Consider the following 16,492-nt stretch of genomic DNA (forward strand, 5'->3'; position numbering starts at 1 on the left):
TAGTGAAAATCATTAAATCATTGTGTCTATAAATGAATGCGATCCCCAGCTTCAAAACAAATGGGCATCCTTGAGTGACCAGTTTCTACTTGTTAAATCGCTCTTTACCCGGCAAAAGAGCACCGAGATTTTACATACCGAATAGTATGGAGTATTTGCGTTTACACATAAATTGATAAAATAACAACTCAACACATATAAACTAATGCCCAAAAGAAACGATACCAAACATTTTTCAATATATTTTTAATTTAAGTTTTCTTTTTTGTATGAAAACATACTTGAGCGTTTCCCATATTCAAAAACAAATGTATTCGATCGATAAATCCGGGAACATTTGATCAACTGAGAGAAAAAACGCGTAGTTTGCAAAATGATGTTACGTCCCGTAGCACGAAATGCATGTGCAGTTTAACTGTGTAAAACTGCTGACTCGACACGTTGGGGTCACAGCAACAAAAAGCACACAAAAGGAATGCCACGGTTGACATCGACTGATAGAGAGACAGTCACTGGAATGGTCCAACAGGGAGCAACGCACAGCGACGTAGCCGGAAGGTCAGGATGCGCGCGCATAACCGCCACCAGGTTAATGCAGCGGATGCGTCAAACAGGTTGGGCAAGAGACCGGCCGAGAAGCGGGAGGCACGGGTGACCACGCCTATTGAGGACCGTCAAATCCGGATACTTCCTCTCTGGAACCGCTTCATCACGGCGACGTTAACGTCAAGGACGGCACTGGGACACGAGATAAGTCGACAAACCGTGTACGGGAGATTGCAGGCACATGCTATCCGACCACGTCGCCCCTTCCGCGGAGCGTTCCTGACACCTCGAGTCAACAGCGAGCCAACAGAATTTTTTATTTTGGACCCGTCACGTCTCTACAGGTCTGTCCTGATGATTGTAAATGATAGATTGAAATGATTTTTTGTACACGTGTTGTAGAAAAAAATTCTCATATGAAATATACCAATCTAAAATATTTCTGTATCGTTTTGTTTTTCTTTAATGTCCTTTCAAACACGTGGTATCGTTTCTTTTGGACATTAATTTAGCATTCTAATTAATAATTTGTGTCTTACGACAAAAGTTCGATGACATTGAGAAAAACAACATTTTAAGATTGTTCTGCCATGTTAAGTTCAGAAAAAACCGGCTATCAATGGGATGTCGACGTACTCTCAGAACATGTGGACATTATCAAAATCATAATTGATCCATTAGCATCTCAGTGTCTGGCCACAATTACCGCCACAATTACAACACGCAAGAAATCACTTCACTGTGAAAGTTGTAATTAGTTGGGTGTCTTCTACACAGAGAACGAGGGTAATAACGGTCTCATTATGTTTGAAACGCTGTTCATATGACAGACAGCTAGTTGGGTTTTTTCATTTTCTATTGCTTCCAAGCTGTAAGGATGTTTGACATGATCGATCCAGTACTGGCGTATGACAGACAAAGAAGTGAACAGGTCTCAGTTTAATCAAATGTGACTCAAGATAACATTCTCCCCGCTTTTGAAACTTCGTAGAATTTTATTTTGCGATTCAAGGTTACGCGTCACAAACACACGGTAATGAGATTTCCTATGCCTGTGAGCAAGTGTTTACATGTCTTGTAGAAATTGCGTTGTACCCCCTACTGTAGAACAACAAGTCGTTCATACATAGTATCGGGTACATGTTATATCGCCTGAGTTCGTTGACTTTAGATTCATTCATTTGCAGCGCTTAGTCTCTGAAAAGATATGATTGTAACCAAATAACTCCTATTAAAGTTAGATATAACCCCAGTTACCTCCCGAACGTAAGAAAAATCCTGTCTTGCTTCATTTAGGGCTTTACATTGCAGAAAGGGGAAAATAATGTGGTTCAGGGGCTGGGATCTCTGTGGGTGGGTGATGAGCAATTATGTGTATATGGATTCATGTGCATGAGCCAATAAAGGCGACAAAGCCCTTTCATTAATCAAAATAAATCTAAAAACAGAATCCTTTTGCACGATTCCGAAGTCAGACGCTCAGAAAAATACTGACGTTTTCAGGATTATGTGTTATGGGTAAGAGATTTGGGGAACAATATACTGTAAAACTGCTGAAAATATTCAGATAAAAATGTGCATGTATGTGTAAATGTGTGTATTTCCATGTATGTATTTGCCCACCTCATACTAAAATGATTACAAGTTACATCCCCAATTTCCTTGCATCTATTACTTGCAACGCTCGGAAATGTATCGTCTTTCAGTCTGTATTTTTTGCCAGTGAATACATTCTGTTATAAATTTTGTTTTGTGATGAGGTAAATGTGATCCGATCAGTGGGTTTGTCATCCGATTCTTTATTTTTGGCATTTGCAAGAAATCTCTTCGTACTTCATTAAATCATCAACGTTCTCAACAAAAGGTTTTTTTACTCAGAATATCGACTTAATTCTTGGATTACTCGAGTGCTCCCTCGCTACCTTGCGTCACCATAACAACCATGACAGTGTTTCTCATTGGATAACGTCGCTCGGCCAGTCAAGGACTGTTGGGAGACAGCACGGTACGACCCCAGTCCAAACCTTATATCAATCTTTCTGCAGCAGTAGCAAATGGTATTCAAGCTGTAAAAAAACTTGCAAAAATGTTTCACTTTCACGTCAACGCTTGGTATAGATTTCTCGAAAGAGACAGTTTCAGAATAGTTTCTTTACAGGTTCTGTGTTATTACTTCACAATACATGTGTTTAACATGTGTCCGCCAAGAAAAGAGAACTGTGACGTCTCGTCCCTCATCACATGCCACGGAAGTATCACACGTTCCTCTGTGAATATACCACGTGTCCCTCTATGAATGTTATCAATGACCCGCATAAATGTTATGTATGTGTAGCAACCAGGGGGCGTAGCTGCCATTATGAAAGAAAAGCCAGAGCTTACACATGATTGTTGCTAAAAAGGTTGGGCAAATCCTTAATACTATCTAAACTAAAAGCTTTGCAACCTATCGGGCTTACACGTAAAAATTGGCTTGCTACGCGCCTGGCTCCACGTGTCTCTGAGTGAATGTTATACAGCACCATGTGTCTCTCAGTGAATGTTATACAGCACCATGTGTCTCTCAGTGAATGTTATACAGCACCATGTGTCTCTCAGTGAATGTTATACAGCACCATGTGTCTCTCAGTGAATGTTATACAGCACCATGTGTCTCTCAGTGAATGTTATACAGCACCACTTGTCTCTCAATAAACGTTTTATAGCAGCAAGTGTCGCTCTTTAATGTTATATAACACTACGTCTCTCAGTGGATGTTATATAACACCATGTGTCTCTCAGTGAATGTAATACAGCAGCACGTGTCTCTCAGTAAATGTTATATAGCAGCACGTGTCTTCAGTGAATGTTATACATCCCACGTGTCCCAGTGAATGTTATATAGCAGCACATGTCTCAGTGAATGTTATATAGCAGCACGTGTCACTCGGTAATGTTATATAACACCATGTCTCTCTCAGTGGATGTTATATAACACCATGTCTCTCTCAGTGGATGTTATATAACACCATGTGCCTCTCAGTGAATGTTATATAGCAGCACGCGTGTCTCAGTAAATGTTATATAGCAGCACGTGTCTTCAGTAAATGTTATACATCCCACGTGTCCCACAGTGAATGTTATATAGCAGCACGTGTCTCAGTGAATGTTATATAGCAGCACGTGTCTCTCAGTAAATGTTATATAGCAGCACGTGTCTCTCAGTAAATGTTATACATCCCACGTGTCCCACAGTGAATGTTATATAGCAGCACGTGTCTCAGTGAATGTTATATAGAAGCACGTGTCTCTCAGTAAATGTTATATAGCAGCACGTCTCTCAGTAAATGTTATATAGCAGCACGTGTCTCTCAGTAAATGTTATATAGCAGCACGTGTCTCAGTGACTGTTATATAGCAGCACGTGTCTCAGAGAATGTTATATAGCAGCACGCGTCTGTCAGTAAATGTTATATAGCAGCACGTGTCTCAGTAAATGTTATATAGCAGCACGTGTCTTCAGTGAATGTTATACATCCCACGTGTCCCAGTGAATGTTATATAGCAGCACGTGTGTCAGTGAATGTTATATAGCAGCACGTGTCACTCGGTAATGTTATATAACACCATGTCTCTCAGTGGATGTTATATAACACCATGTGTCTCTCAGTGAATGTTATATAGCAGCACGCGTGTCTCAGTAAATGTTATATAGCAGCACGTATCTTCAGTAAATGTTATACATCCCACGTGTCCCACAGTGAATGTTATATAGCAGCACGTGTCTCAGTGAATGTTATATAGCAGCACGTGTCTCAGTAAATGTTATATAGCAGCACGTGTCTCTCAGTAAATGTTATACATCCCACGTGTCCCACAGTGAATGTTATATAGCAGCACGTGTCTCTCAGTGAATGTTATATAGCAGCACGTGTCTCTCAGTAAATGTTATATAGCAGCACGTGTCTCTCAGTAAATGTTATATAGCAGCACGTGTCTCTCAGTAAATGTTATACATCCCAGTGTCCCACAGTAAATGTTATATAGCAGCACGTCTCTGTGAATGTTATATAGCAGCACGTCTCTCAGTGAATGTTATATAGCAGCACGTGTCTCTCAGTAAATGTTATATAGCAGCACGTGTCTCTCAGTAAATGTTATATAGCAGCACGTGTCTCAGTAAATGTTATATAGCAGCACGTGTCTCAGTGAATGTTATATAGCAGCACGTGTCTCAGTGAATGTTATATAGCAGCACGTGTCTCAGTGAATGTTATATAGCAGCACGTGTCTCTCAGTAAATGTTATATAGCAGCACGTGTCTCTCAGTAAATGTTATACATCCCACGTGTCCCACAGTAAATGTTATATAGCAGCACGTCTCAGTAAATGTTATATAGCAGAACGTGTCTCTCAGTAAATGTTATTCATCCCATGTGTCTCTCAGTGAACGTTTTGTTTTGTTTCATGTTTGCTCTTGTCGGGTTTCCTTTTTTCTTTGGTTCTGTTTTTTGGAGTTTTTTTAGCTTTTTGCTTGCGTAATTGTGGTTGTATCAATGACTATGACTATATGCATGTTGTGTAGAGAAGTAGAGAAGACACTTCATTTGTTAAAGAAGCGCTCATAATATCCTCTATTTACTTGGTTCGTGCTGCTGAGTAATGTCGGCCAGTCGACGTCCGGTCGTGACGGAGGGCAAAGTCAGGGATATCCTCCAGACCCACTACTCGCTGGACACGAAGTGTTTGCGTCAACTGGACTCGTTTGTAGATAGGAATTACAAGGTGACCACTACGGATGGTCGAGAGTACGTGTTCAAAATAGTCAACCCTGACGAATCGGAGAATGACAAGCGGGTACAAGCACAGCTGGGTGTGGTCAACTATCTGCGAGGATGTGGCTTCATATGCCCAGTAACTGTTGCCAACAGAGATGGATTACATACCTGGAAGTCAACCTTCCCAATCGGAAAGGCGGGTAGGTCAATTCTCACCATGCAGCATGTTCGTCTCAGTGTTTGGGGAGAGTTAAACGGTTGGTCAAACTAATTAAGCCATATCAGTTTTAAAATTTACATAATTACATATGATAATATCTTTACAATCTCATATGCTGACTGTTAATGGAAATCTGAAAGACAAATGACTGCTCCAAACGAAACTATCGGCACATCTTCTTTGGGCGGAAGGCAACATACACCAAGGGAAGTAACTCTTGTTACTTCGTTTTCCCCAGCCTGCCATCCTTTTTCATAGTAGTTCTCCGGGCAACTTGTGATGGGCGCGTTAAGCATTTAAACTGAACTGTTTGAACGAATTGGTTTTTGTTTCTGCGTTCAGTGTATATTCTGCACAAACAAAATCAATGTTAGCAAGTTAACTGGAACATATTCCTTAAATCTGCATATTCATGTTCTTTATCCCATTGGGGCGGTGGGGTAGCCTAGTGGTTAAAGCGTTCGGTCGTCACGCCGAAGACCCGGGTTTGATTCCCCACAAGGGTACAAAGTGTGAAGCACATTCCTGGTGTCCCCCGCCGTGTATTGCTGGAATATTGCTAAAAGCGGCGTAAAACCCAACTCACTCACTTTCTCATTATCCCATGAGATGCGCATCAGGAATATTACTTCTGTTCAGTGTATGAAATATGGGATAGATTTGAACGGTACATTTACAGCTAGCCCCGGATGGTCTGGTAAAATTTTAGATGTTCCATACATCTGAGTAAATTCACCATATTTGGTCTGGTTAAATCCATTTGGGGCTGGCAACATTTTGAAGTTACCAGCCCTGATATCTGGCTGGATTTCTGGCTTATTTCATACACTGAACTTCTGTTCCTAATGAAAGCAAAGAAAAATCCTAAAGTGACCTAGAATGACTGATTATTGATAACCTAGAGACGTGTATTGGGTACGTCCCGTCTTGAAATGCAATAAACGCACTTATCAGCTGCTCCGAATCAATCTGTTGCTGCTTACTGCTGAGATTGGCCCGATAAGAAATGCGCCAGTAATATTGCGATTTGTTGAAAATTGAATAAAAGAATGGATACCAGGGAAGCGAATCAATACTTCTAATCATCATTTTTCATCTCTTCCATGCAATGTCCAGATGGTCCAGACGAAACGTGCGTGGTCCGCCTCATGACGTTTGTTCCTGGAGAGCCACTTGGCCTGTGCCAACAGCTGTTCTGCGGGGATATGTACAAGTGTCTTGGGGTTCTCCTAGGGCAACTTCATGCTGCACTGCAGGTGATATTGGCGCAGATTACGTACTCGTGGCGGCCGGTTTTCCTCCGGTTTTAAGTTTTGACCAAAGTCTTTAAATTAAACCTAAAATAAACAAAGTCGCGATAAAGAGAGATAGAGAGAGTTCAGACTGACGCAAAGAGTGTTCAAATTGAAGGCTGAGTACGTTACGGTTGAGTGGCATTTGATTACAGCTGTTGCAATATTTCCAGAGGTAAAGAGTGAGCAGCCGTCCCATGATAAACAAATAAAAACGATGATGATTAGGAACGTACCTGATAATCTAGAAGGAAACATGAGGTACCATGCCACGGTTGCTATGGATACCCCTCTCAGACAGTACACTGACAGCCGACTAGTCCTTGTGTTATTGCCCGTGAAGATCCGGGATAGAATTGGTCTTCAGCAACCCATGCCTATCGTATTATATGAGGCGACTAACGGGATCGGGCCTGCTGACTTGGTAGACAGGTGTCATCGTATCCCAATTATCACATGGTAACATGGTAACTGACCATATACATATATCTGTTATGGTGAAGTGCACTGGTCATGTTTCTTGTTTGGATACCAAATACCATTGTGCACTATGACAAAGAGGCACACACATGTGAGCAGAGTGTTCCCAGTGTTTGAACAGTCTACATTACATGTATTATCATATGTTGTAGCATTGTGATGAGGGTTATACGGGGTTATATGCGTCAGGTGTTAGGTTTTATCCACCCAGCCGGAGGCGAGGGACGCATAAAACCCCGTATACCCCCAATCATATTGCTACAACGAATTCACTTACCGAATGATTAAATCTCTTTTTATGAAATTTTAAACATAAAAACAAACTGAAATTCAATCATATACCATGGTACCTACCTACTAGTCGATCTGAACCACTGGTTTACGGTTTACTGACTGCCGTGGATGCATGTTTTTCAAAAGGGGCGGGTTATAAATGATTTATTCTCCCTCGCAAAGTTTTATACCCCGCTTGGGCGGTGCACGGTCGTATACATGGTAATTTTTTAAAAGTCACGTAAACCAATCAGAGATGGACATTCTTACATGAGGTAGGATAACAGCTTTTATGTCGCGTATGGAAGTGCCAGTGTTTTAAAGAGCTTTAATGCAGAGGGGACACCGAAACCCCTATTCTAGATACATAATTCAAGAGGTTTTTATACCCCTGTCAGTAGGCTATCAAATGCGTCGCATCCGGCACATAATCGCCAGCACAAAGTCATCGATTTAACCACTCAGCCGCCTCTTTTACAAACAATACTTGAACCTGCATTTGTTTGTAACCTATAAGTGTGCCTCCTGGTCGTGAAGAACCGTTCTTGTGATGATTTGTTCTGCATTCATTGATACAGGACTACCCCGAGACCGACCTGACAGTGGAGAGTCACAGCGAGTGGATGGGGGAGAATGCTGGTCTACTCTCTCAGTTTATGCCATACCCGGAAGTGAGTGCCATGCCACATGGGGGCAGTTGGTCGGTAAATGTTCATGACCTTTCTATGCTGTGTGATACAAATATACGTCCATTAACCCGTCAGTATAAACAAGCACCATGTTCAGTGTTACTTGGATATGGTACGCACATACATGTGGAATTTTGCTATATACCGTACAAATCAGTGAAACAGTGTCAAAGCACTGATTGTTTATCTGTCAGTAGTTTCAACCAGGACTGACACTGTAAATTGTTGGTGTCAGCATAGATATTCAAAACTCAAACTACAATCTAATTATTTTGTCATAAGGGAGAACACATACTCATGGAAACGAATAAAGGAACATACGAAAGTGCAAGTGTTCCTGTACTCTTTTCCGGGTTTCTTGTCATGCTTTATATTGCCCTGTGAGTTAAAATCTGGAAGTAAATAAAGGAACACTTGTACTTTCATGTTTTCCCTTATTCGTTTCCATGAGTATAAATGCCAAACGTAACTTCTTTCCATCCTCGATAATCTCCAGGGTATACGTTACGATCACTCGCCACTATACCCTGGATGCATCCACGGCTTGGCCCGATAATTATATTACCTCCATTTGCTGGCTCCGCATTCTCACAGTAGCCAATCAGCTAAGCCACCGTTACATCCGAGCTTGCCAACAAAGATAGCGGTCGCAGTCGCGAAGGTTTGTTCGCAGTACCACTCAGATTTTTGGAGAAATAATACAGACAAATTGACAGATCTGAAACTTTCAAACATATATAAAAGAACTCCTTTCACATCTTTCAGAGTACCCTCTGCATCAATTGTGTTGCCAAGTGTAAACGGTTAGGTAATTTAAGAAGCGAAAGTGAGTTGTGATTGGTTCGCTCAACTTCCCAGCGTAGACACCTGATTGGATAAAAAGCCAGCCAAGGGAGATAATAAAATCATCGGGCCAAGCCGTGGATGCATCCAGGGTATATTGGAGAGTAGTCGTATCGTATACCCTGGAGATTATCGAGGATGAACTTCTTTCATGCTATAGCATATGTTATATTTGGATTTACACTTTCTTTGTAAAGTACAAATTCTAGTACTCTTTGGGGTTGAGTTCCATCCGGGATTCTTTCATGTTGTTAATTACTTTAGAGAAGATGTCCACAGAACCATCATGCCCTTTGAGAGAATTTAAGAGCATGTTTTACAGAAATAGGATTTGCATATCACATAATACATAATATATACATGGAACGCATATGCACGTAGCCTAAATACATGAAGCACATTGACAGCACGCACATTATGAAGAAGATATAGAACATGAAGCACATTTCATTCAAATGTGTGTGTGTGTGTGTGAGAGAGAGAGAGAGAGAGAGAGAGGCACATGTACATCAGGCATAAGATTTACATGACATACATTCTGTGAGGCAAACGTATCTGCTGGTAGGCTAGTAATTAATCATCTGTTTCACGACAGGAGGAGACGTTGTCAGAGGACATTCGAGCAGTGATAAAGAACGTTGAATCCTCCCTGAAGGAGCGGGGTCATGCCATGGAGCGAGGTAAGGTAACATCCCAAGATGACGATAGTATACATGTCACTCATTCTGGAAGTCAGTAGTAAATTCTGTGTCTTAACATGGACACGTGTCAGTAGTAAATTCTGTGTCTTAACATGGACACGTGTCAGTAGTAAATTCTGTGTCTTAACATGGACAAGTGTCAGTAGTAAATCCTGTGTCTTAACATGGACACGTGTCAGTAGTAAATCCTGTGTCTTAACATGGATAAATGTCAGTAGTAAATTCTGTCTTAACATGGACACGTGTCAGTAGTAAATTCTGTCTTAACATGGACACGTGTCAGTAGTAAATTCTGTGTCTTAACATGGACACGTGTCAGTAGTAAATCCTGTGTCTTAACATGGATAAGTGTCAGTAGTAAATTCTGTCTTAACATGGACACGTGTCAGTAGTAAATTCTGTCTTAACATGGACACGTGTCAGTAGTAAATTCTATCCTGTGTCTTAACATGGAAATCCTGGTGTCTTAACATGGACACGTGTCAGTAGTAAATTCTGTCTTAACATGGACACGTGTCAGTAGTAAATCCTGTGTCTTAACATGGACACGTGTCAGTAGTAAATTCTGTCTTAACATGGACACGTGTCAGTAGTAAATTCTGTGTCTTAACATGGACAAGTGGCAGTAGTAAATTCTGTGTCTTAACATGGACACGTGTCATGTACCAGTAATGTTTCTTCAACATGGTATTATAGAATGTGTATAATCCACTCACAATCATTTATGCGAGAAATTATTGCGACTTATATACAAATATGACAAAATATTGTATTGTTATGGTTTTCCCCTTAAGTTGAACCTGTACAAACCATAAAATGTTCTTTTTCTGAGAAAACATATTAATTAAACTTCCGACCACTGTACGATTTGTTAAAGTATACATGTAAATATTGTTTGGGTTGGAACTATATTTCACATCAGGAACACTAACACTTAAGGGCATCCATTCTTTACTGCTTAACATGGGAATATTCCATCCATTTGACCGTTGGATACTTAAGACCGGCCTTTACAGACTGATTTAGAATATGAGTAACGGACAGGACAACGTATTTTCTAAATGCAGTAATACAGCAAGTGGCTTATCTCCAAATTCCACAGTGACGTTATCAACGAGGATGCCCAGTATTACACATATTATACGTCAGAAGTACATGTTGATCAAACTACCTCGCTAATATATCATTTAATCCACTAAACATTGGGCTGTTTAGAAAATCGCACACCCAAGCTGCTGAAGTCGTCTCTCGGTGACGACCAACTTGTATATGTAGCAGATCACCAATGATACTGTTTGACGTTAACACATCAACCTCGTTGCAACATTACCAATAGTTTTACATTATTAAATCAACGTTTTGTAACATATTGTACTTGTTTCAGGTGTGATCCACGGGGATTTCCAAGACTACAACATCATACTTCATCCAGCTACTGTTGACTTCAAAACGTCTGTAGCTTCTTTAGATTCAAAGACAATATTTGGAATAATCGATTTCAATGACATTTGTTATACTTACCGAGTGTTCGAGGTAGGTCGACTGATAGCTGATGCTATGACGAACTGCAATTGCTCCGACCAAGAAGCCCTACAAATTGGGGGTCGCATTCTGTCCGGCTACCTGTCCATCAGACCGCTGAACATCGAGGATATGACAATGTTGTACCATGCAGTGTGCATCACTTTCTGTCAGTATTATGTGCTCGGTCAACACGCGGTGTCCCAGCAGACGGACAACCCCTACTGCAGCTTGGGATTTGCCGAGGCAGGACGGTGGCTGGAGAGAGTGCTTGCATTGTCCAGTCGAACTTTGTGGGAAATATGGACTCCAGTTCTATCTGAAGCAGGAATCAGCTTATGAAAACTACTCTCAGGTCAATAAACAAAAGGAGTTTGTCATATGGTGACTTCGTTTGTTGACTTTTCTCTTGTAGCACCACAGGAATGGTCAAACCTCGCTAATTCCAATAGTTGCAATAGATGACTCAGTTCTTTTCGTCTCGATTTTTCCACTTCATCTAAGACATAGCACCCACCGGAGGCAAGCGAGCTAAGTTTGTATGCAGAACTTTTGTGCCCAAAGCTGAAAATGTTCTTGAAATCATCGACAGATGACCAGATCAATTTAATTACTTTTGAAAATAAGCAATTTATACGAGAGGACCTGCTTGGGGTGTTCTGTTGTAAACACCACCGACTTCTTTTTTATGTTTTCCTCTGGGCACTCAATATATCACAAAAAATATATCACTATATGTTCAAACCCCAATTGTTTTCAATGTTTATAAGAACCATATCCCTGCTTGTCGGTTTGACCAATGTGGTAAAGACTTGCATAACTTCAGGCTTCCCTTGCACTTCAAGCTGACACGCTGTAACAACTGGGAAGAAATGTTTACTCGTGTTACCTGCATGCTTGCAAAAAAACGTTATCCATAATGAATGATATTTGTCAATAGTAATACATTTTACTATGTATCTTTCCCTCTTCTTTTAGAGAAAACCAGATAGATGGTTTTAGAGTATACATTTCATGTTTGGATCAATTTGTGTTTGTTCTCATCCCGCATTGCTAATCATGATAAACAACCACATATTACTTGCATCGAAGAAAAGAAAGGAAACGTGTGTTCATTATCATGCAGTGGTTGACTGTCTTTCATCCTTGAAGTCAGGATAAACACAAATGGTTGTTACTGTGTGTGACGTGGATAGGCTCGAGCATACCCTTTGGGTGGTTCAGTACAAGATCCACCTATCATTTCCCAAGCACAGTTGACCATGGGCTCCCAGTGCTGATCAAGGCGCTCTGTCTACAGTTCACACAGGACTGGGAGTTCCAGTGCAGATCAAGGGCGCTGTGTCCACAGTTCACACAGGACTGGGGGTTCCAGTGCAGATCAAGGGCGCTCTGTCTACAGATCACAGAGAGGACCGAGGTTCCCAGTGCAGATCAAGGGCGCTCTTTCTACGGATCACAAAGAGGACTGGGGGTTCCCAGTGCAGATCAAGGGCGCTCTGTCTACAGTTCACACTGAGGACTGGGGGTTCCCAGTGCAGATCAAGGACGCTCTGTCTACAATTCACACAGAGGTCCAGGGGTTCCTAGTGCAGATCAAGGGCGTTCTGTCTACAGTTCACACTGAGGACTGGGGGTTCCCAGTGCAGATCAAGGGCGCTCTGTCTACAGATCACAGAGAGGACCGAGGTTCCCAGTGCAGATCAAGGGCTCTCTTTCTACGGATCACAAAGAGGACTGGGGGATCACAAAGAGGACTGGGGGTTCCCAGTGCAGATCAAGGGCGCTCTGTCTACAGTTCACACTGAGGACTGGGGGTTCCCAGTGCAGATCAAGGACGCTCTGTCTACAATTCACACAGAGGTCCAGGGGTTCCCAGTGCAGATCAAGGGCACTCTGTCTACAGTTCATGCTGAGTACCGGGGGGTTCCAGTGCAGATCAGTGACATTGTGTCAATATTACAGAAGACGACCTTTTCCAAGTACAGATAAGAAAAACTGTGGTTAAATAGAGGACTGATATTTCCTTTCTTTCATTACAAAAGAAATACGCAACACATCCAATTACTGGCACTGGTGACTTTAATGTCATATATAGAAGACATTATTATTGGAAATGATAAAAATAATACTGTCAAAATGTCAGTACTGCTGATTAATACATGTATGAAAAAGACTAAATATGTTACAAAAATATCCCAACATACTTTTGATTTTCTCACAGATCTGTCAAGAAACACTCATGAAAGTAACAAACAGTATGGGATGTCAATAGGGTTCAAACAGGGACCCATTCTCCACAGTAAATGTCTTTTTACCACCAGGTACCTAGCCTGTGTTATGGATTATGGGATGTTTCCTAAACCCCTGTGGATACAATTTCAAGTGTCACTAAAGTCTGAAGTATTCATAATGGGGGATACCATTTGTCAGTTGTCTTCAGTGACACCACAATCATCTCTATATTGGTGTATATAAATATATATCAGTATATCATCACATTGCCATTGTTTGATATCACATGATAACATGAAATGGAATCACACACACACACCTGGATCATTGGTACAGAGATGGGACAGTCAGCGCTATATCGGAGGTCAAGTGCATGACCATAGTTGTACAGTGCATGGAAGACTTGGACTAATCACCCAGTTACTGGCTAACCACAGACTGACATAAGGAGATAGACCTTGTGGGGACGTGGATGCCATTCCACTTAGTGATTTTAGCACTATCTGATCTGATGTCTATGCTGAAATATCACCTTAGTACTAAAACTGCTTTCAGTTACAAAGTGTCCCCAGAAACCATAACATGCTGGTCATATAATAGGAATGAGTATGGTTTTGCACCACTTTTAGCAATATTCCAGCAATATCACGACAGGGAACACCAGAAATGGGCTTTACACATTGTACCCATGTGGGGAATCGAACCTGGGTCTGGCGTGACGAGCGGACGCTTTCATATAATAGGATCTGTTAAAAGACATGACTAGGTTGTTTGTATTTTGATCTTGTCATGTCTCGTCATTTTGACATGTCTAATAGTTCATTATATCCATCACTGTTTTCTTATGGTGCACACTTGATTACTTCCAGGCCATCACCATTCAGATGGAATAGGCCAAATAAAAGAAAATGTTGTGGTTCCGATTACACCTCTTTGAAATTTAGGGTAGGTAAGTAAGAAGTTTTATTTACTTCTATTTTTTTTTAAAAACAAGTAAATTACGAACTAATAACACATTAATCAATGTGTAATTGTTTATTCAATGAAGCTTGCGACCATCATGTCGACTTCCTCTATCAGAATGACCGATTCCGTCGGTGCCGGGGAAAAACAATGGTATCTGAAAGCTTATTTTATTCGTACCTCCCAAAAAAAACTGGGTCGGCACCAGAATTCAAGGTCGGTCAGGTAATCGGAACAACAACATTTTTGTTTTTAGGCCATATTACCGAGTTCAGCATTCCACAACAAACAAACATCATCTTTGCACCAGCACACACAGTAAAAGGTACACACTTCATTTTCAATAGACATGTATAATCAACAATTGATGTCTATTACCCTTACATAAAACAGTCTAAAATCTCATCTTTTGATACTTTGGCACTTTTGATAAAATCTCATTGTCTTGGTAATGTCATTTGAAATTCATGAAGATCAGAGATAAATTGTGATATTGAAGATTACAAAAATATCCACACAAAAGGTATGTATTGTGAACTGCATCATGACATATCAATGTAGTAGATAAACAATAAATCATATTGTGACCTCAGTGTATTCTTGAAGACTCCTCGTCAGGATATGTCAGACTATTTCACCTTGTTCCATTATTGCACATAAATATACCTGTGCAACATCACATGGACATATCACTGTTACATGAATGGATTTGCATAGTATATAAAAGATACCTAGCAAAATGTTATGGTTACATACCGGGGTAATATGATAATATGAAAAGCAAATTATTTACCCTGCTGCTCTAGCAGCATGTGGTCAGGATTTCCAGTCTTGAAACAATTTCTGGTTAGACTTGACTGCTGTGAAACATTGTCTTTATCCACAGTCAAAAGACAGGATAATGCCTCAAATAATTACTACTTGCTGAAAATGGCACTTCTACCATGAATGTGGAAATAACTTGATTCTTACTGGTCAATAAGCGAGGTAGAAAATCACCATCACCACCTCTGATGTATGACTGCATCATCAGAGAAGCCAATATTGAGAGAAATGTTATCTTTTTATGAGTGTATTTGCAATAAGAAGATAAAACAGTTTCAAAGTACATGTATATGTATAGCACTACATTTGGGGCAAAATAAACAACAGAAACAAATTTGGAACTAGAATTTAAGTCTCAGCAGCAAAAAAAGGTTAAAATTTAGCTGTTTTCTTTGACTCCATGATACATGTACAGTATAAAATTCAGTATAAGCACAGTTACATCTGCAGGTAACACAGATCCAGATTGAAAACATACAAATTTGTTCATAATATACTAAAAGAAAATTTTGAAAATGTCAGGCTTCAGAGTAAGAAGCTACAACACAACCCTGTTTCAGCTAAACCTAGGTGATGACTCCAGAGTAAGAAGCTACAACACAACCCTGTTTCAGCTAAACCTAGGTGATGACTCCAGAGTAAGAAGCTACAACACAACCCTGTTTCAGCTAAACCTAGGTGATGACTCCAGAGTAAGAAGCTACAACACAACCCTGTTTCAGCTAAACCTAGGTGATGACTCCAGAGTAAGAAGCTACAACACAACCCTGTTTCAGCTAAACCTAGGTGATGACTCCAGAGTAAGAAGCTACAACACAACCCTGTTTCAGCTAAACCTAGGTGATGACTCCAGAGTAAGAAGCTACAACACAACCCTGTTTCAGCTGAAACCTAGGTGATGACTTCCCTGGTAAGAAGCTACTCACAACCCTGTTTCAGCTAAACCTAGGTGATGACTCCAGAGTAAGAAGCTACAACACAATACTGTTTCAGCTAAACCTAGGTGATGACTCCAGCAGGGATGAGAATGAAGTTTTGAGAAAAACACTGAAAACTAGCTGAAGCTCCTGATATTTAGGCATTTTAGACCTTTAAAACTGGCTCAGAAATAACAATATCATGAACACAGCAACCATTAAAAAACTTT

The 16,492-nt window shown here is 40.6% G+C and overlaps 1 protein-coding gene and 1 long non-coding RNA gene across 5 annotated transcripts; one reads left to right on the top strand and one right to left on the bottom strand.

Annotated features, from left to right (window-relative positions):
- Positions 1-5,181: 5,181 nt before the first annotated feature.
- LOC124253422 (hydroxylysine kinase-like) lies at positions 5,182-11,707 on the top strand. 4 transcript variants are annotated; one of them, XM_046687182.1, is made up of 5 exons: positions 5,182-5,503; positions 6,640-6,779; positions 8,147-8,272; positions 9,696-9,780; positions 11,186-11,707. In XM_046687182.1, the coding sequence occupies exons 1-5, from the start codon at positions 5,188-5,190 to the stop codon at positions 11,662-11,664; spliced, it is 1,146 nt and encodes a 381-aa protein (XP_046543138.1). In that variant the 5' UTR covers positions 5,182-5,187; the 3' UTR covers positions 11,665-11,707. The 4 variants fall into 4 exon arrangements, with proteins under 4 accessions (XP_046543138.1, XP_046543139.1, XP_046543140.1 ...); XM_046687183.1 differs by having other exon boundaries at positions 8,147-8,239; XM_046687185.1 differs by having other exon boundaries at positions 5,305-5,503; positions 8,147-8,268.
- Positions 11,708-14,820: 3,113 nt separating this feature from the next.
- LOC124253386 lies at positions 14,821-16,449 on the bottom strand. Its single transcript, XR_006892199.1, has 2 exons — positions 16,291-16,449; positions 14,821-16,181 (listed from the first exon to the last, which is right to left on the bottom strand). It is a non-coding gene; the product is annotated as an uncharacterized LOC124253386 (long non-coding RNA).
- Between the last annotated feature and the right edge of the window lie 43 nt (positions 16,450-16,492).

Source organism: Haliotis rubra, unplaced genomic scaffold (genome assembly GCF_003918875.1).
Source record: "Haliotis rubra isolate DU_JTF1 unplaced genomic scaffold, ASM391887v1 Scf54, whole genome shotgun sequence".
Lineage (NCBI taxonomy): Eukaryota > Metazoa > Mollusca > Gastropoda > Lepetellida > Haliotidae > Haliotis > Haliotis rubra.